General features: G+C 38.0%; 1 protein-coding gene across 2 annotated transcripts in view; it reads right to left on the bottom strand.

Annotated features, from left to right (window-relative positions):
• The window catches only part of UFL1 (UFM1 specific ligase 1), a 65,794-nt gene that overhangs the window by 20,426 nt on the left and 25,955 nt on the right, over positions 1-19,413 (bottom strand). For both annotated transcript variants that reach the window (XR_009005202.1, XM_007169678.3), the window contains exon 7: positions 226-284. Coding sequence is in view for 1 of the 2 variants with exons in the window: in XM_007169678.3 (XP_007169740.1) it covers positions 226-284 (59 nt within the window). In the remaining variant the exon portion in view is untranslated. The remainder of the gene's footprint in view (positions 1-225; positions 285-19,413) is intronic.

Below are 19,413 nucleotides of genomic sequence, written 5' to 3' on the forward strand. Positions count from 1 at the left end.
GTTGCTCCGTGGCACGTGGGCTCTTTCCAGACCAGGGATCGAACCCATGTCCCCTACATTGGCAGGCAGATTCTCAACCACTGTGCCACCAGGGAAGCCCCCTAGAAATATTTTAGTTACATAAGTTTTAAGATTAAAAGAGGTAAAAACATTAAAATTAGTTAAGTTTTACATTTAGTCTATTCAACAGCTAATTAAGTGATATATCATTTAAAGCAAACTCACAGTAAAGAAGCTGCTCCTGAAATCCATATTTTGAAATCAAAGAATTCACTGCTGTAGGCCTTTATGGAAAGAAAAAAAAATAAAAAAACCATTTTACTCATCATAGAGTTACACATACTTATGAATTAAAAAAAACTAGGATGATTAGTTTATGAAAAACAAATTAATTTACAAGAAAAAAATGAAGGCAAAAATTGCACCATAGATCAAGACAGCGGGATAGAAGGACGTGGAGCTCACCTCCTCCCGTAAATGTATCAAAAATACATCTACATGTGGAGTAATTCTCACAGAATACCTACTGAATGCTGGCAGATCTCATACAACCAAAGTTGCAAGAAAGATCACCATTTAACTGGGTAGGAAAAAAAAAAAAGGAATTGGGACAGGATCTACGTCCCTGGGAGGTACCTGTGAAAGAAGGAAGGTTCTCTCACACTGGGAACTCCCTTCACTGAGTGGAAGATCAGCCGGGCCAGCAAGAGAGCTTCAGAGGCTCAGCGGAGAATGCAGCAACCAGCCTGCCACAGGCAGAACAGAGAGAGGCTGGCACGGACGGGCCTGACCACCTTGCTGCACTCCCCAGCCAGACGCATGTCTGCTAGTGGGCATGGGGGCTAGGTGCTGAAACTTGGGCTTCAGGGGACAGACCTGGGGAAAGGACTGGGATTCGCTGTGCAGAGACAGCCTGAAGGGGGTGGAGTATGCTTTGGGCTGCAACAGGAGGTGTACACAGGACTGAGCCTGGGTCTGCCATAGAAGCCCCACTGTTAATGGGGTGACCCTCAAGCAAAGGGAGGGGCAAGGCCCCACCAGAGCAGCCTCAATCTCTGTGTGTTCACAGCAGGTGTGGCTCTGCCTCTATGAGTTCTGGGAGCATGCAAGCCCAGGAGTGCTGCCCACACTTGGAGGTGGGGCTGAAATCTGAGCTGTGTCCCAGCAGCTGATCAATCCGTGGATTTATGCCACTGCTGGCAGCTTTGTAAGCTCAGCACCTGTGGGACATCCAAGCAGATTACTGGTGATCCTGTGGCAGGGGCAAGTCTGGCATTAGCAGCTGCAAGCTTTGTGGGCATGCATATGTAGAGGTGGCACTGGGGTCTGGGCTGATTCTGTAGCTCCCAGGGCGGGTCCAGGTGTGCGACCATGACAGTTCAGGTGCCTGACTTCAGTGGATCTGCGCTGCTGGTTTTGTGAGCACAGCGCCCGAGGGTCACCCAGGTCGATTGCCAGCATTCCCATGATTGAGGAGGGGCCAGGGGCAGTGCCAACAAGAGCATACTTTGTGAGACTGCACGAGTGACAGGCAACACCACAGGTGCCCTCCTGGCAAACAGCTCCTGTGGAGGAATAGGCAGTGGCTTCTCTCCCAGCGGGAGCACTCCAGTCTTGCCTATCTCACACTGTAGTAGCTTAGAAATGTATCTGGGGGCTTCTACTCCAACAACTGGTGAGCAGACCCTGTCTCCAACAGGGCTGTGACAACCACAGAGCAAAGAGGACGCCCTGCTCAATATCCATTGCAGGCTCTGGTCACCACACAACACCAGTCACACCCCCATCAATGGGATAACGGCCAGCACATACTGAGAAAAGACGTGCAGGGCCCCATACTAAAAACAGCTCTCACACCAAAAATATTAGATTCATGCAGGGTACACGGGGATGCTCTGACATAAAAACAGCCCTCCAAGACCACAGTAGATAACTGTTTCTCCTAAACTCTTACAGTAAGAGAAATATAAGTAAAATGAAGAAGCAGAGGAGCCAAATGCAATTAAAAGATCAAGAGAATTCCCCTGAAAGAACAAAAAATGAAACACCTCTCCAGTCTACTAGACCCTGAGTTCAAAAAGGTAATAAAACTACTGAAGGAATTAAGAAAGGCTATCAATAGAAATGCAGATCGCTGTAACAAGGAACTAGTTACTAACTATAAAGAGGAACCAAGAAAAATTAGAAAACTCATTTTCTGAGATGAAAGCTGAGCTAAAGGCAATAAATAGCAAACTGAATGATGCAGAAGAATAAATAAATGATCTGGAAGAAAGAATAATGGAAATTACCCAATAAGAACAGCAGACAGAAAGACAAATGGAAAAAAATGAAAGCAATATATGAGATCTATGGGATAATATAAAGTGTGCCAATCTACACATCATAGGGATCCCAGAAGGAGAAGAAAGAGAAAAGGGGATCGAAAATGTATTGGAAGAAATTATGGTTGAAAACTTCCCAAACCTAAGGGAGGAAACAGATATCCAGGTATGGGAAGCAGAGAAGGTCCCAAAAGGATGAACCCAAACAAACCCACAACAGGGCATATTATAATTAAAATAACAAAAGTTAAAGAGAGGTTTCTAGGCAGCATGAGAAAACAAAGAATTAGTTACAAAGGGAACCTACTTAAGCCTATCAGCTGATTTCTCTACAAAAAGGTTTCAGGCCAGAAGGGAGTGACAAGATATATTCGATGTCCTGAAAGGGAAAAACCTACAACTTAGGAAACTCTACCTAGCAAGATTATCATTTAGGAGAGAGAAAGAATGTCTCAGACGAGCAAAAACTGAAAGAATACAGCAATACTAAACCTATCCTAAAAGAAATATTGAAACGTCTTCTCTCAATAGAAAAGAAGCAAGAATCTGTAGGAAAGAAAAAAAAAATCACACCTGGAAAGTAAATCACTTAAATAAGCCAGTACACAGATTTAAAAAAAATTATTGTGAAAGCGATAATAACTACAATGAACAGCAAAAGGATAAACATGAAGGTGCAAAAGAGGACATCAAAATCAAAAAATATGGGGGAGAAGAGTAAGAAAATACAGATTTTTTTTTTTAGAATGTGTTTAAGCCTACATGACTACCAGTTTGTAGCAAGTAGATACAGGAATGGGTTAACATACTTGAAAAAACAGCGTAATCACAAATCAAAAACATACAACAGATTCACAAAAACCCAAAAGAAGAGAACAAAAGAATAATACAAAAGAAAACCATCAAACCACAATAGGAAAGACAAAAAGAAAAAGAAGGGAATAAGAAATACAAAATTGAGGGGATTAACCAAGATGGCGGAGTAGAAGGACGTGCTCTCACTCCCTCTTGCGAGAGCACCAGAATCACAACTGGCTGCTGGACAATCATCGACAGGAAGACACTGGAACTCACCAAGGAGGATACCCCACGTCCAAGGACAGAGGAGAAGCCACAGTGAGACGGTAGGAGGGGCGCAATCAGAGTAAAATCAAATCCCATAACTGCTGGGTGGGTGACTCACAGACTGGCGAACACTTATACCACAGAAGTCCACCCACTGGAGTGAAGCTTCTGAGTCCCACGTCAGGCTTCCCAACCTGGGGGTCCGGCAACGGGAGGAGGAATTCCTAGAGAATCAGACTTTGAAGCCTAGTGGGAATTGATTGCAGGACTTAGGCAGGACTGGGGGAAACAGAGACCCCACTCTTGAAGGGCACACACAAAGTAGTGTGCGCATCGGGACACAGGGGAAGGAGCAGTGACCCTGGGGGAGACTGAACCAGACCTACCTGCTGGTGTTGGGGGGTCTCCTGCAGAGGCGGGGGGTGGCTCTGTTTCACCGTGGGGACAAGGACGCTGGCAGCGGAGATTCTGGGAAGTGCTCCTTGGCGTGAGACCTCCCAGAGTCTGCCATTAACCCCATCAAAGAGCCCAGGTAGGCTCCAGTGTTGGGTTGCCTCAGGCAAAACAACCAACAGGGAGGGAACCCAGCCCCACCCATCAACAGTCAAGTGGATTAAAGTGTTACGGAGCTTTGTCCTCCAAAGCAACAGTCAGCTCTACCCACCACCAGAGCCTCCCATCAAGCCTCTTAGATAGCCTCAACCACCAGAGGACAGACAGCAGAAGCAAGAAAAACTACAATCCTGCAGCCTGTGGACCAAAAACCACAGTTACAGAAAGATAGACAAGATGAAAAGGGAGAGGGCTATATATCAGATGAAGGAACAAGAAAAAACCCCAGAAAAACAACTAAATGAAGTGGAGATAGGCAACCTTCCAGAAAAAGAATTCAGAATAATGATAGTGAAGATGATCCAGGACCTCGGAATAAGAATGGAGGCAAAGATTGAGAAGATGCAAGAAATGATTAACAAAGACCTAGAAGAATTAAAGAACAAACAAACAGAGATGAACAATACAATAACTGAAATGAAAACTACACTAGAAGGAATCAATAGCAGAATAACTGAGGCAGAAGAATGGATAAGTGACCTGGAAGACAGAATGGTGGAATTCACTGCTGCGGGAACAGACTAAAGAAAAAAGAATGAAAAGAAATGAAGACAGCCTAAGAGACCTCTGGGACAACATTAAACGCAACAACATTCTCATTATAGGGGTCCCAGAAGGAGAAGAGAGGGAGAAAGGGCCAGAGAAAATATTTGAAGAGATTATAGTCGAAAACTTCCCTAACATGGGAAAGGAAATAGCCACCCAAGTCCAGGAAGCGCAGAGAGTCCCATACAGGATAAACCCAAGGAGAAACACGCCGAGACACATAGTAATCAAATCGGCAAAAATTAAAGACAAAGAAAAATTATTGAAAGCAGCAAGGGAAAAACGACAAATAACATACAAGGGAACTCCCATAAGGTTAACAGCTGATTTCTCAGCAGAAACTCTACAAGCCAGAAGGGAGTGGCATGATATACTTAAAGTGATGAAAGGGAAGAACCTACAACCAAGATTACTCTACCTGGCAAGGATCTCATTTAGATTTGATGGAGAAATCAAAAGCTTTACAGACAAGCAAAAGCTAACAGAATTCAGCACCACCAAACCAGCTCTACAACAAATGCTAAAGGAACTTCTCTAAGTGGGAAACACAAGAGAAGAAAAGGACCTACAAAAACAAACCCAAAACAATTAAGAAAATGGTCATAGGAACATACATATCGATAATTACCTTAAACGTGAATGGATTAAATGCTCCAACCAAAAGACACAGGCTTGCTGAATGGATACAAAAACAAGATCCATATATATGCTGTCTACAAGAGACCCACTTTAGACCTAGGGACACATACAGACTGAAAGTGAGGGGATGGAAAAAGATATTCCATGCAAATGGAAAGCAAAAGAAAGCTGGAGTAGCTATACTCATATCAGATAAAATAGACTTTAAAGTAAAGAATGTTACAAGAGACAAAGAAGGACACTACATAATGATCAAGGGATCAATCGAAGAAGAAGATATAACAATTATAAATATATATGCACCCAACATAGGAGCACCTCAATACATAAGGCAACTGCTAACAGCCATAAAAGAGGAAATTGACAGTAACACAATAATAGTGGGGGACTTTAACACCTCACTTACACCAATGGACAGATCATCCAAAATGAAAATAAATAAGGAAACAGAAGCTTTAAATGACACAATAGAGCAGATAGATTTAATTGATATTTATAGGACATTCCATCCAAAAACAGCAGATTACACGTTCTTCTCAAGTGCGCACGGAACATTCTCCAGGATAGATCACATCTTGGGTCACAAATCAAGCCTCAGTAAATTTAAGAAAATTGAAATCATATCAAGCATCTTTTCTGACCACAATGCTATGAGATTAGAAATGAACTACAGGGAAAAAAACGTAAAAAAGACAAACACATGGAGGTTAAACAATACGTTACTAAATAGAGATCACGAAGAAATCAAAGAAGAAATCAAAAAATACCTAGAGACAAATGACAATGAAAACACGACGACCCAAAACCTATGGGATGCAGCAAAAGCAGTTCTAAGAGGGAAGTTTATAGCTATACAAGCCTACCAGAAGAAACAAGAAAAATCTCAAGTAAACAATCTAACCTTACACCTAAAGAAACTAGAGAAAGAAGAACAAACAAAACCCAAAGTTAGCAGAAGGAAAGAAATCATAAAGATCAGAGCAGAAATAAATGAAATAGAAACAAAGAAAACAATAGCAAAGATCAATAAAACTAAAAGCTGGTTCTTTGAGAAGATAAACAAAATTGATAAGCCATTAGCCAGACTCATCAAGAAAAAGAGGGAGAGGACTCAAATCAATAAAATTAGAAATGAAAAAGGAGAAGTTACAGCAGACACTGCAGAAATACAAAGCATCCTAAGAGACTACTACAAGCAACTTTATGCCAATAAAATGGACAACCTGGAAGAAATGGACAAATTCTTAGAAAGGTATAACCTTCCAAGACTGAACCAGGAAGAAACAAAATATGAACAGACCAATCACAAGCAATGAAATTGAAACTGTGATTAAAAATCTTCCAACAAACAGAAGTCCAGGACCAGATGGCTTCACAGGTGAATTCTATCAAACATTTAGAGAAGAGCTAACACCCATCCTTCTCAAACTCTTCCAAAAAATTGCAGAGGAAGGAACACTCCCAAACTCATTCTATGAGGCCACCATCACCCTGATACCAAAACCAGACAAAGACACTACAAAGAAAGAAAATTACAGACCGATATCACTGATGAATATAGATGCAAAAATCCTCAACAAAATACTAGCAAACAGAATCCAACAACACGTTAAAAGGATCATACACCACGATCAAGTGGGATTTATTCCAGGGATGCAAGGATTCTTCAATATACGCAAATCAATCAGTGTGATACACCATATTAACAAATTGAAGAAGAAAAACCATATGATCATCTCAATAGATGCAGAAAAAGCTTTTGACAAAATTCAACACCCATTTATGATAAAAACTCTCCAGAAAGTGGGCATAGAGGGAACCTACCTCAACATAATAAAGGCCATATATGACAAACCCACAGCAAACATCATTCTCAATGGTGAAAAACTGAAAGCATTTCCTCTAAGATCAGGAACGAGACAAGGATGTCCACTCTCACCACTACTATTCAACATAGTTCTGGAAGTCTTAGCCACGGCAATCAGAGAAAAAGAAATAAAAGGAATCCAAATTGGGAAAGAAGAAGTAAAACTGTCACTGTTTGCGGATGACATGATATTATACATAGAGAATCCTAAAACTGCCACCAGAAAACTGCTGGAGCTAATTAATGAATATGGTAAAGCTGCAGGATACAAAATTAATGCACAGAAATCTCTTGCATTCCTATACACTAATGATGAAAAATCTGAAAGAGAAATTATGGAAACACTCCCATTTACCATTGCAACAAAAAGAATAAAATACCTAGGAATAAACCTACCTAGGGAGACAAAAGACCTGTATGCGGAAAACTATAAGACACTGATGAGAGAAATTAAAGATGATACCAACAGATGGAGAGATATACCATGTTCTTGGATGGGAAGAATCAACATTGTGAAAATGACTATACTACCCAAAGCAATCTACAGATTCAATGCAATCCCTATCAAATTACCAATGGCATTTTTTACGGAACTAGAACAAATCATCTTAAAATTTGTATGGAGACACAAAAGACCCCAAATAGCCAAAGCAGTCTTGAGGGAAAAAAATGGAGCTGGAGGAATCAGACTCCCTGACTTCAGACTATACTACAAAGCTACAGTAATCAAGACAATATGGTACTGGCACAAAAACAGAAACATAGATCAATGGAACAAGATAGAAAGCCCAGAGATTAACCCACGCACCTATGGTCAACTAATCTATGACAAAGGAGGCAAAGATATACAATGGAGAAAAGACAGTCTCTTCAATAAGTGGTGCTGGGAAAACTGGACAGCTACAGGTAAAAGAATGAAATTAGAATACTCCCTAACACCATACACAAAAATAAACTCAAAATGGATTCGAGACCTAAATGTAAAACTGGACACTATAAAACTCTTAGAGGAAAACATAGGAAGAACACTCTTTGACATCAATCACAGCAAGATCTTTTTTGATCCACCTCCTAGAGTCACGGAAATAAAAACAAAAATAAACAAATGGGACCTAATGAAACTTCAAAGCTTTTGCACAGCAAAGGAAACCATAAACAAGACGAAAAGACAACCCTCAGAATGGGAGAAAATATTTGCAAACGAATCAACGGACAAAGGATTAATCTCCAAAATATATAAACAGCTCATGCAGCTCAATATTAAAGAAACAAACACCCCAATCCAAAAATGGGCAGAAGACCTAAATAGACATTTCTCCAAAGAAGACATACAGACGGCCACGATGCACATGAAAAGATGCTCAAAATCACTAATTATTAGAGAAATGCAAATCAAAACTACAATGAGGTGTCACCTCACTCCTGTTAGAATGGGCATCATCAGAAAATCTACAAACAACAAATGCTGGAGAGGGTGTGGAGAAAAGGGAACCCTCTTGCACTGTTGGTGGGAATGTAAATTGATACAGCCACTATGGAGAACAATATGGAGGTTCCTTAAAAAACTGAAAATAGAATTACCATATGACCCAGCAATCCCACTACTGGGCATATACCCAGAGAAAACCGTAATTCAAAAAGACACATGCACCCGAATGTTCACTGCAGCACTATTTACAATAGCCAGGTCATGGAAGCAACCTAAATGCCCATCGACAGACAAATGGATAAAGAAGTTGTGGTACATATATACAATGGAATATTACTCAGCCATAAAAAGGAACGAAATTGAGTCATTTGTTGAGACGTGGATGGATCTAGAGACTGTCATACAGAGTGAAGTAAGTCAGAAAGAGAAAAACAAATATCGTATATTAACGCATGTATGTGGAACCTAGAAAAATGGTACAGATGAGCCAGTTTGCAGGGCAGAGGTTGAGACACAGATGTAGAGAACGGACATATGGACACCAAGGGGGGAAAACTGCGGTGGGGTGGGGATGGTGGTGTGCTGAATTGGGCTATTGGGATTGACATGTATACACTGATGTGTATAAAATTGATGCCTAATAAGAACCTGCAGTATAAAAAAAAAAACGAACAAAACAACTAATACTAAACTTTCATTGGGTTATTTGTATGGAAATATGTTAATACAAATGTTTCAGACATTACATGAAATTTCTAAAAATCTTATATGTTCTGGTATAATGTTATAAGTCATAATCCTAGTTACTACCTTAAAATGTATATCTGAGAAATAACTAATTTTCTTGTCAACTGCATTATTATGAACTTTCATCAAATTTTTAACTGTGGTCATTTTTAAGTCTTTTGTCATTTACAGACAGTTCTGTGTGTGCTCTGATGCTATTGCAAATATGTTCCTATAAAAGGGTTTGATCTTTAAGAAATTCATGGAAAAGACTGACAAGTACAGGTTTCTGGTAACTGACTGTACTGCTGAACTGAATGAATAAGCAGAACTGAATTTTCAGAACTCTAATGAAAAACTGATGAACTCATAAAAGTGCTAACAAAAGATCAAGATGAAAAAAAAAGTTAATTACATGGGACTGAGTGAACTAATGAGGATGAGTATAATTTTTGTGACTTTCTGTCTGAATTAAAAAAAAAAAATCCAACAAGGACTCAGAGGCAAAGAATATACAAATCAATTTTCACTGCAAAGTAAAGGAGCTGTTACAGTGGAGGATTACTGGACTGAATGTCAATATTATGACATAGTATGAGTGTGTTTCATGTTTGGTAATTGCAATCATTGTTGCTTTTGTTGTGGTCATCCATGTACAATGCTTGGTGTCAGTCTATTTATGTCTTGTAAAAATAAAATATAGTGTGTGTGTGTGTGTGGAAAAAAAAAAAGAAAAAAATAAAATAAAATAAAAATAAAAACAAAATACAAAATCAACTGGAAAACAAGTTTTTAAAATGGCAACAAATACATATCTATCAATAATTACCTTAAGTGTCAATAGATTAAATGCTCCAATCAAAAGTCAAAGAGTGGCAGATTGGATTAAAAAACAAGAGCCTAGGGCTTCCGTGGCGCAGTGGTTAAGAATCCGCCTGCCAATGCAGGGGACATGGGTTCGAGCCCTGGTCTGGGAAGATCCCACATGCCACAGAGCAACTAAGCCCGTGAGCCACAACTACTGAGCTTGCGCGTCTGGAGCCTGTGCTCCGCAACAAGAGAGGCCGCGACAGTGATAGGCCCGCGCACCGTGATGAAGAATGGCCCCCGCTCGCCGCAACTGGAGAAAGCCCTCACACAGAAACAAAGACCCAACACAGCCTAAAATAAATAAATAAATTTATTAAAAAAAAACAAAAAAAAACAAGAGCCTACAACATGCTGTCTACAAAAGACCCACTTGAGGGCAAATGACACACATAGATTGAAAGTGAAGGGATGGAAAAAGATGTATCATGCAAATGGAAGTGACAAGAAGGCGGGGGTAGCAATACTCATATCAGAGAAAACAGACTTTGAAACTAAGACCATAAAAAAAGATAAACAAGGGCACTGAATAATGATAAAAGGATCAACACAAGGAGAGGATATTGCACTCATTAACATATATGCACCCAATATAGGAGCATCTGAATACATAAAACAAATACTAACAGACATAAAGGGAGAAATTGATGGGAATACAATAGTAGGAGACTTTAACACCAGACTCACATCAATGAATACATCTTCCGGACAGAAAATCAATTATGCAACAGAGATTCTAAATGACACATTAGAATAGTTAGACTTAATTGATATTTTCAGGGCATTACATCCAAAAAAACCAGAATACACACTGTTCTCAAGTGCACATGGAACATTCTCTAGGACTGACCACATACAAAAACACAAAACAAGCCTCAACAAACTGAAGAGGATAGAAATTATTTCAAGTGTCTTTTCTGACCACAACAGCATGAAACTAGAAATCAACCACAGAAAGAAAAACAAGAAAAAAACCGATTACATGGAGACTAAACAACATGCTACTAAAAAAAAAATGGGTCAAGGTGAAATCAAAGGGGAAATTTAAAAATACCATGAGACAACTGACAATGAAAACACAACCATACAAAATCTATGGCATGCAGCAAAAGCAGTCCTTAGAGGGAAGTTCACAGCAATACAGGCCTTCCTCAAAAAATAAGAAAAATCTCAAATAAACAACCTAACATACCACCTAAAAGAATCAGAAGAAAAAACAAAACCTAAAGTCAGCAGAAGAAAGGAAATAATGAAGATCAGAGAGGGAATAAATAAAAGAGATTAAAAAAAACAGAAACAACCCAATCAAAAAGCAGGTAGAAGATCTAAACAGACACTTCTCCAAAGACATACAGATGGCCAATACAGATGAAAAAAATGCTCAACAATGCCAATTATTAGAGAAATGCAAATCAAAACTACCATGAGGTATCACCTGACACCAGTCAGAATGACTATCATCAAAAAGGTCTACAAACAGTAAATGCTGGAGAGGGTATGGAGAAAAAGGAACCCTCCTACACTGTCGGTGAGAATGTAAATCTGTACAGGCACTATGGAGAACAGTATGGAGGTTCCTTAAAAAAAACTAAAACTAGAGCTACCATATGATCCTGTAATCCCACTCCTGGGCATATAACTGGACAAAACTATAATTGGAAAAGATACATGCATCCCAATGTTCATTGCAGCACTATTTACAATACGCAAGACATGGAAGCAACTTAAATGTCCATTGACAGATGAATGGATAAAGAAGATGTGACAGATATACATACACACCCACACACACACAATGGGATATTACTCAGCCATAAGAAAAATGAAATAATGCCATTTGCAGCAACATGGATGGAATTAGAAATTATCATACTAAGTGAAATAAGCCAAAAAAAGACAAATATCATATGATATTGCTTATATGTGGACTCTAAAAAAAAAAATAAGATACAAAAAAACTTACTTACAAAACAGAAATAGACCCACAGGCATAGAAAACAAACTTACAGTTACCAAAGGGGAAAGGTAGGAGGGAGGGATAAATGAGGAACTTGGAATTAACATATACATACTACTATACATAAAATATCAATAATAAACAACAAGGACATACTGTATAGCACAGGGAACTATACTCAATATTTTGTAATAATCTATAAGGGAAAAGAATCTGAAAAGGAATATATATATACACACACATATACATACATGTAACTGAATCACTTTGCTGTACACCTGAAACACACCATTGTAAATCTATACTGCAATTAAAAAAAAAAAGAAATCAATAAAATCAAGAGCTGGTTCTTTCAAAGGGTAAACAAAACCTACAGACCTCTGGCCAGGCTCACCAAGAAGAAAAGAGAGAACTAAATAAAGTAAGAAATGAAAGAGGAGAAATAACAACTGATACCACAGAAATACAAAAACCATAAGAGAATACTATGAACAATTATATGCCATCAAATTGGACAACCCAGAAGAAATGGACAACTTTCTAGAAACATACTGTCCTCCAAAACTGAATTAAGACACAGATTAATTTGAACAGAATGATCACTAGAAGTGAAACAGAATCTGTAATTAAAAAACTCCCTGCAAACAAAAGTCCAGGACGGGATGGCTGCACTGGGGAATTAATTCTACCAACCATACAAAGAACTTACACTGATCCTTTTCAAACTCTTCCAAAAGACTGAAGAGGAGGGAACACTCCCAAAGACATTCTATGAAGTCACCATCATCCTGATACCAAAACCAAACAAAGATACCACCAAAAAAGAAAATTACAGGCCAGTATCTCTGACGGATATAGATGCAGAAAATCTCAACAAAACATTAGCAAACCGAATCCGACAATACATAAAAAAGATCATACACCACGACCAAGTGGGATTCATCCCAAGTTCACAAGGATAGTTCAACATAGCAAATATATCAATGTGACACACCACATAAACAAAAGAACAGACAAAAACCACATGATCATCTTGACAGCTGCAGAAAAAGCATTTGACAAAATTCAACATCCATTCATGATAACAACTCTTACCAAAGTGGGTACAGAGGGAACATATCTCAACATAATAAAAGCTATTTATGACAAACCCACAGCCAACATAATACTCAACAGTGAAAAGCTGAAAGCCTTTGTGCTGAAATTTACAACAAGGATGCCCACTGTCACCACTTCTGTTCAACACAGTATCAGAAGTCCTAGCCACAGCAATCAGACAATAAAAAGCAATAAAAGGTACACAAACTGGAAGGGAAGAGGTAAAATTATCATTATAAGCAGATGACATAATACCATATACGGAAAATCCTAAAGACGCCACACAAAAACTACTAGAACTGATAAATGAATTCAGCAAGGTAGCAGGATACAAGATTAACATACAGAAATCTGTTGCACTTCTTTATACTAACAATGAAATATCAGAAAGGGAAAGTAAAAAAAATTCCCTTTAAAAACTGCATCAAAAAAAGAAATACTTAGGAATAAACCTCATCAAGGAGGTGAAAGACATATGCTAAGAACTACAAAACATTAACAAAGGAAACTGAAGATGATTCAAAGAAATGGAAAGATACCTCATGCTTTTGGATCGGAAGAATTAATATTGTTAAAATATTACTACTACCCAAAGCAATCTACAGGTTTAATGGAATCCCTATCAAATTACCCATGACATTTTCCACAGAACTAGAACAAATAATCCTAAAATTTATATGGAACTATAAAAGACCCAGAATTGGCAAAGCGATCCTGAGGAAAAAGAACAAAGCAGGAGGCATAACCCTCCTTGACTTCAGACAATACTACAAAGCTACAGTAATCAAAACAGCATGGTATTGGCACACAAACAGACACATGGGTCAATGCAACAGAAAAGACAGCCCAGGGAATTCCCTGGTGGTCCAGTGGTTAGGACTCTGTGCTTTCACTGGCAAGGGCGCAGGTTCAATCCTCGGTCAGGGAACTAAGATCCTGCAAGCCACACGGCCAAAAACAACAACAATAACAGAAAACACAGAGAGCCCAGAAATAAACCCACACGCCCCCATGGTCAATTAATCTTCGACAAAGGAGGCAAGAATATACAATGGAGAAAAGACAGTCTCTTCAGCAAGTGGTGCTGGGAAAGCTGGACAGCCACATGTAAATCAATGAAGTTAGAACACTCCCTCACACCATACACAAAAATAAACTCAAAAATGGCTTAAAGACTTAAATGTAAGACATGACACCATAAAACACCTAGAAGAGAACATTGGCAAAACATTCTCTGACATAAATTGTAGCAATGTTTTCTTAGATCAGCCTCCCAAGGCAACAGAAATAAAAGCAAAAATAACCAAATGGGACCAAATCAAACTGATAAGCTTTGGCACAGCAAAGGAAACCATAAACAAAATGAAAAGACAACCTACATACTGGGAGAAAATATCTGCAAACAATGTGACCAGCAAGGAGTTATTTTCAAAATATACAGTTTATATAGCTCAATATAAAAAAACAAAAACAAAAACAAAACACCAAACAACCCAATCAAAAATGGGCAGAAGACCTAAATAGACATTTCTCCAAAGAAGACATAAAGATGGCCAATAGGCACATGAAAAGATGCTCAACATCACTAATTATTAGAGAAATGCAAATCAAAACTACAATGAGGTATCACCTCACATGGGTCAGAATAGCCATCATCAAAAAGTCTACAAATAATAAATGCTGGAAAGGGTGTGGAGAAAAGGGAACCCTCCTACACTGTTGGTGGGAATGTAAATTGGTGCAGCCACTGTGGAAAACAGTATGGAGGTTCCTTAACAAACTAAAAATAGAGCTACCTTTTGATCCAGCAATCTCACTCCTGGGAATATATCCAGAAAAGACAAAAACTCTAATTCGAAAAGATACATGCACCCCACTTTCATACCAACACTATTAATAATAGCCGAGACGTGAAAGCAACCTAAGTGTCCATCAACAGATGAATGGATAAAGAAGATATGATATATATACACACACACAATAGAATATTACTCAGCCATAAAAAAGAATTAAATGTTGTCATTTGCAGCAACATGGATGGACCTAGAGATTATCATACAAAGTGAAGTCAGAAAGACAAATGCCATATGACATCACTTACATATGGAATCTAAACTATGATACAAATGATCTTATTTACAAAACAGAAACAGATTAAGACATAGAAAACAAACTTATGGTTATCAAAGGGGAAAAGGGGTGGGGGAGGGATAAATCAGAAGTTTGGGATTAGCAGATACAAACCACTATACATAAAACAGATAAACAAGAAGGTCCTACTGTATAGCACACGGAACTATATTCAGTATCCTGTAATAAAGTATAATGGAAAAGAACATGAAGAAAAGTATATATACACATATATATGTATAACTGAATTGCTTGCTGAACACCAGAAACCAACACAACATTGTAAATCAACTAAAAAAAAAAAAAACTGCACCAAATTTTACATCCTTAAGCAGAATTATGCTATTGAAATACCAGGTAATTGATCTGTCTTCCCATTCTGGGATCAATTTACTTTCCCACCAAAATTTCACCTCAAATTTGGTGACTCTTGACTATCTGTCTTGCCCTTTATTGTATGTTAATTTCTTGTTCATTCTATTTTTTCTGTCTGCAAGGCTCTCCTCACCAGGGAAGTCAGTGAATGTTATATGATTCCATTTCTGAAGAAAAATGAGATCATGTACATACTGAAAGGAAACTGGAATGCTGTATTCCAGTTAGGGTGTATGACTGGGAGAAATCCACTTTAATTTCTCTCTTTTGCCTATCAGTTATTTTCTGTAATGATTATACATTTTTTTTTGAACAGCTTTAATGAGATATACAAAATTTACATATAAATCTAACCAATTCTAAGTGTACAATTCAACGATCTCAATAAATTAATAGAGCTGAGCAACCAACACCACAATCCAGTTTTAGAAGGTTTCCATCACCCAAAAAGTTCCTTCCTAGATGTTTGCAGTTAATTCCCTGTTGCCACCTGTAGACCTAGAGAACCACTGATCTGCTTTCTGCCTCTACAAATGTGCTTTTCTAGAGATTTCTTATAAATGGAATCAGTATGTGGTCTCTTGTGTCCGGCTTCTTTTACTTATTAGCATGTCTTTGAGGTTCATGCATAATAAAGCACGGATCAGTATTCACTCCTTTTTATTGCTGAATAGCATTCTGGTGTACGGATATACCATATTTTGTTGTTTGTATCCATTTATCAGTTGATGGACACCTGGATTATTTCCAGTTTGGGGCTATTATGAATAATGCTGCTATGAAGATTTGTTTCATGCCTTTGTGCAGAGATATGTTTTCATTTCTTTTGGATAGATCCCTGTGAATGTTTTTCTTTTATAATAATTATAATTTCTTTTAAGTAAAGGAAACAATTGAAAAAAAAGATCTAGACTTTTTTCTGACTCCAATTTTTTTCTTCCCTATTCATTTTAAGCCAATTATACCAGTTCTCTGGTTTAGGTTTAGTCTGTGTTTTTATTCTTATGCATATAACTAAAATACTTTTAAGTTATTCCAACTACTTGATTCTCTCTTGTTGATTATTTAAAATGTTATAAATTTTCCCTATGACAAACCTGGGAGAGCAGAAACAGTTGTCAAAATATGAATTAATACTTAAAACCACTGTTTGGGGATTTTTGACTAAACTATTATTTTTACCAAATTCCTATATAGATCAATTTGGTTTGTATTAAATTATTTTACCTAAAATTTTCAGTTGAATTATCTAGAGCCCCCCCCCCCGAACCACTTAGGTCCAATTACATGAAGTTTGCTCTCCTCTGTTTATCTTATTACAACCTTCTCATGTTTTTTGTTTTCTGTTCCTTTCTACCTGAACACATTACTACAAAAATGCAGAGGGCTCCTTGAAGAACTTTATCTTAAAATTGCTGGGTGCATAACTTACTGTGGGTGTTCAATAAAAGTTTAATTGGATTGCACAAAACTTCTAGCTTTTTCTGTACAATGAAACTTAGCTGCTGAATTATTTCAATCTGGAATACAATGTGGCTTAGTATACCTATATATCTCATTCTTCTCACTAATTACTTCCTGCTCTTCTTTCTGGCTACCTATAGTAACAATAAACATAAACCCTTTTTAATCAGAGATGCAGGTCTTCTCTCTGAAGTTAGACCAGAAAAGTGAGTTGGTTCCTCGTATTTAAGAGGCAAATATGAAGATACATTACCTTAAATGGAACTATCTAGAAGCCACACAGCCTAGCAACATCTTTTGTGGCTCAAAATTTGTTTTTGCTCTCATGGTTTGATAATACCTCCGTACAGAGAAACTCAGGGCTACTATGAGTCAGGAAAATATTATTTGCTGAACCAGATGATAACTACACTCACCACAATAACTAGTCAAAGAAAAAGGATAAATATTTGTTAATAGGAAAAACACACTTTTTTTTTTGTTTTTTTGACTAAGTGATAAATGTTCAGGGTACAAAAAAGTTACAAAACGGAGTCCCCCTCCATTCCTATCACTCAGCTACTCAGTTCCTCTCCTGGAAAAAACTACTATTCTTGTGTTAGAAGGGTGATCTGGTGGAAGCTGTCAGAGCCTATGTAAAGAAGACATCCACATAGGGAAGAAAGCTGTAGCAGCAAATGGGAGATCAGTCACATAAAAGGGAATTAATCAAATAAGTAAATACATTAAGGATAATGGGAGCTAGGTTTCTCAAGGACAGAGAAGGGAGTTACAATTATGGAAAAGGAGAAAACTAGAACAAGACTTAGAGTGTTGGAGGTATCAGTGTGAACTCATGGTTCCTGATACACAAAGATACAAAAATATAGATATATGGGGGGTGTATACAATTGTGTAACGTGTATACCTTAGCTTGTTTGCTGAGAGGGCTTGGGAGCAGGAACAACCAAACAGCAATAAACAATCTAGTGTCCAGATCTTGGTTTCTAAATACTATACTCTACTAAAAGGAACCAGGGCTCCTTGGAGGAATGGTTGATTCCAAGGTTGGAACAGGTAAAGTATGAACTGAGCCTGGAACTTCTTGTTGTGCCAGAAAGAAGTGTTGGAAGAATGATGGGGACATGTCACAAGGACACAGAAGCCAGCTTGAAGGGCCTTCCACTAGCTAAATCAGAGCCAATTTGAAAATCTAAATAATGGTAACAATAGATTATAATTCAATGACTAATATAGAAAACTGTAAGTCCACAGTGATTTAATAAATGAATAAACTGAAAATTTGATGAAAAACAGGGTAACTCACATGATCTCAAACTGCCCTCCCCATAAATACTTAATTATAAAGGGAAACAAGAATCTTTATGAGAAGCCTAGCAGATATCTCCTTATTAAGAAGTCACAATGCACCTCATCAGTAACAGGAAAAATCTGAATTGTATGCCACCTGATAGGGTTCAATGACAAGAAAATATAATCACTTTTGTGATATTCCTGCCAAAGATGCATAACCTGAATATAAGTATGACAAAGTAGCAGAAAGGAAAGATTGAATATTCTACGAAATAACTGGCCTGTGATCTTCAAGTGTCAAGGTCATGAAAGTAAGGGTAAGTGTTCCAGATTGAAAGTGACTAAGGAGACATGACAATTAAATGCACTATGTGATTCTGAACTGGATCCTTTTTGTATAAAGAATATTATTGGAACAACTGGTAAAACATGAATGGGATCCAAGGACTGGATGGTAGTAATGGATCACGGTATTGTAGTTCTATAGGACGTTGCCCTTGTTTGTAGGAAATACAGACTAAAATGTGATTATGGGACATCATGTCAGCCACTTTCTCTCAAATGGGACAGAATTAAAAAAAAAAAGGTTCTCTTGCAACTTTTCTGTAAGTGTGAGATAAAAAAAGGAAGAAAGAGAGAAAGAAAACTGTTGCATTAGATTGCAAGCTCTCTCTTCTATCCTTTTAGTCTTTTGTTCCACCAGGGCCCTGAATGTATTAGGTGTTCAATGCGTGCTTTTGATTTGTTGAATGACAAAAAGAAATCACTGTGGCTGCCACGAAAAAATGTCCTGAAAGGTAATAGGAGTAGAAGAAGGGGGACTTGTTAGAAAGCTCCTGAAACAGTCAAGGTAAAAAATGGACTGAAGTGGTAAGAATGGTGATGTCAGAGAAGTAAAGATTATGTAAATATTTAAAATATGAATTCAAAAGATGTTGTGTTATGGAAAGGGATATAAGAGAAAGGATGGCATAAAGGAGTACTCCCAGTTTTCTGGCAAAACCAACCTGATGATGATATT

This window comes from Balaenoptera acutorostrata, chromosome 14 (genome assembly GCF_949987535.1).
Source record: "Balaenoptera acutorostrata chromosome 14, mBalAcu1.1, whole genome shotgun sequence".
Classification (NCBI taxonomy): Eukaryota; Metazoa; Chordata; class Mammalia; order Artiodactyla; family Balaenopteridae; genus Balaenoptera; species Balaenoptera acutorostrata.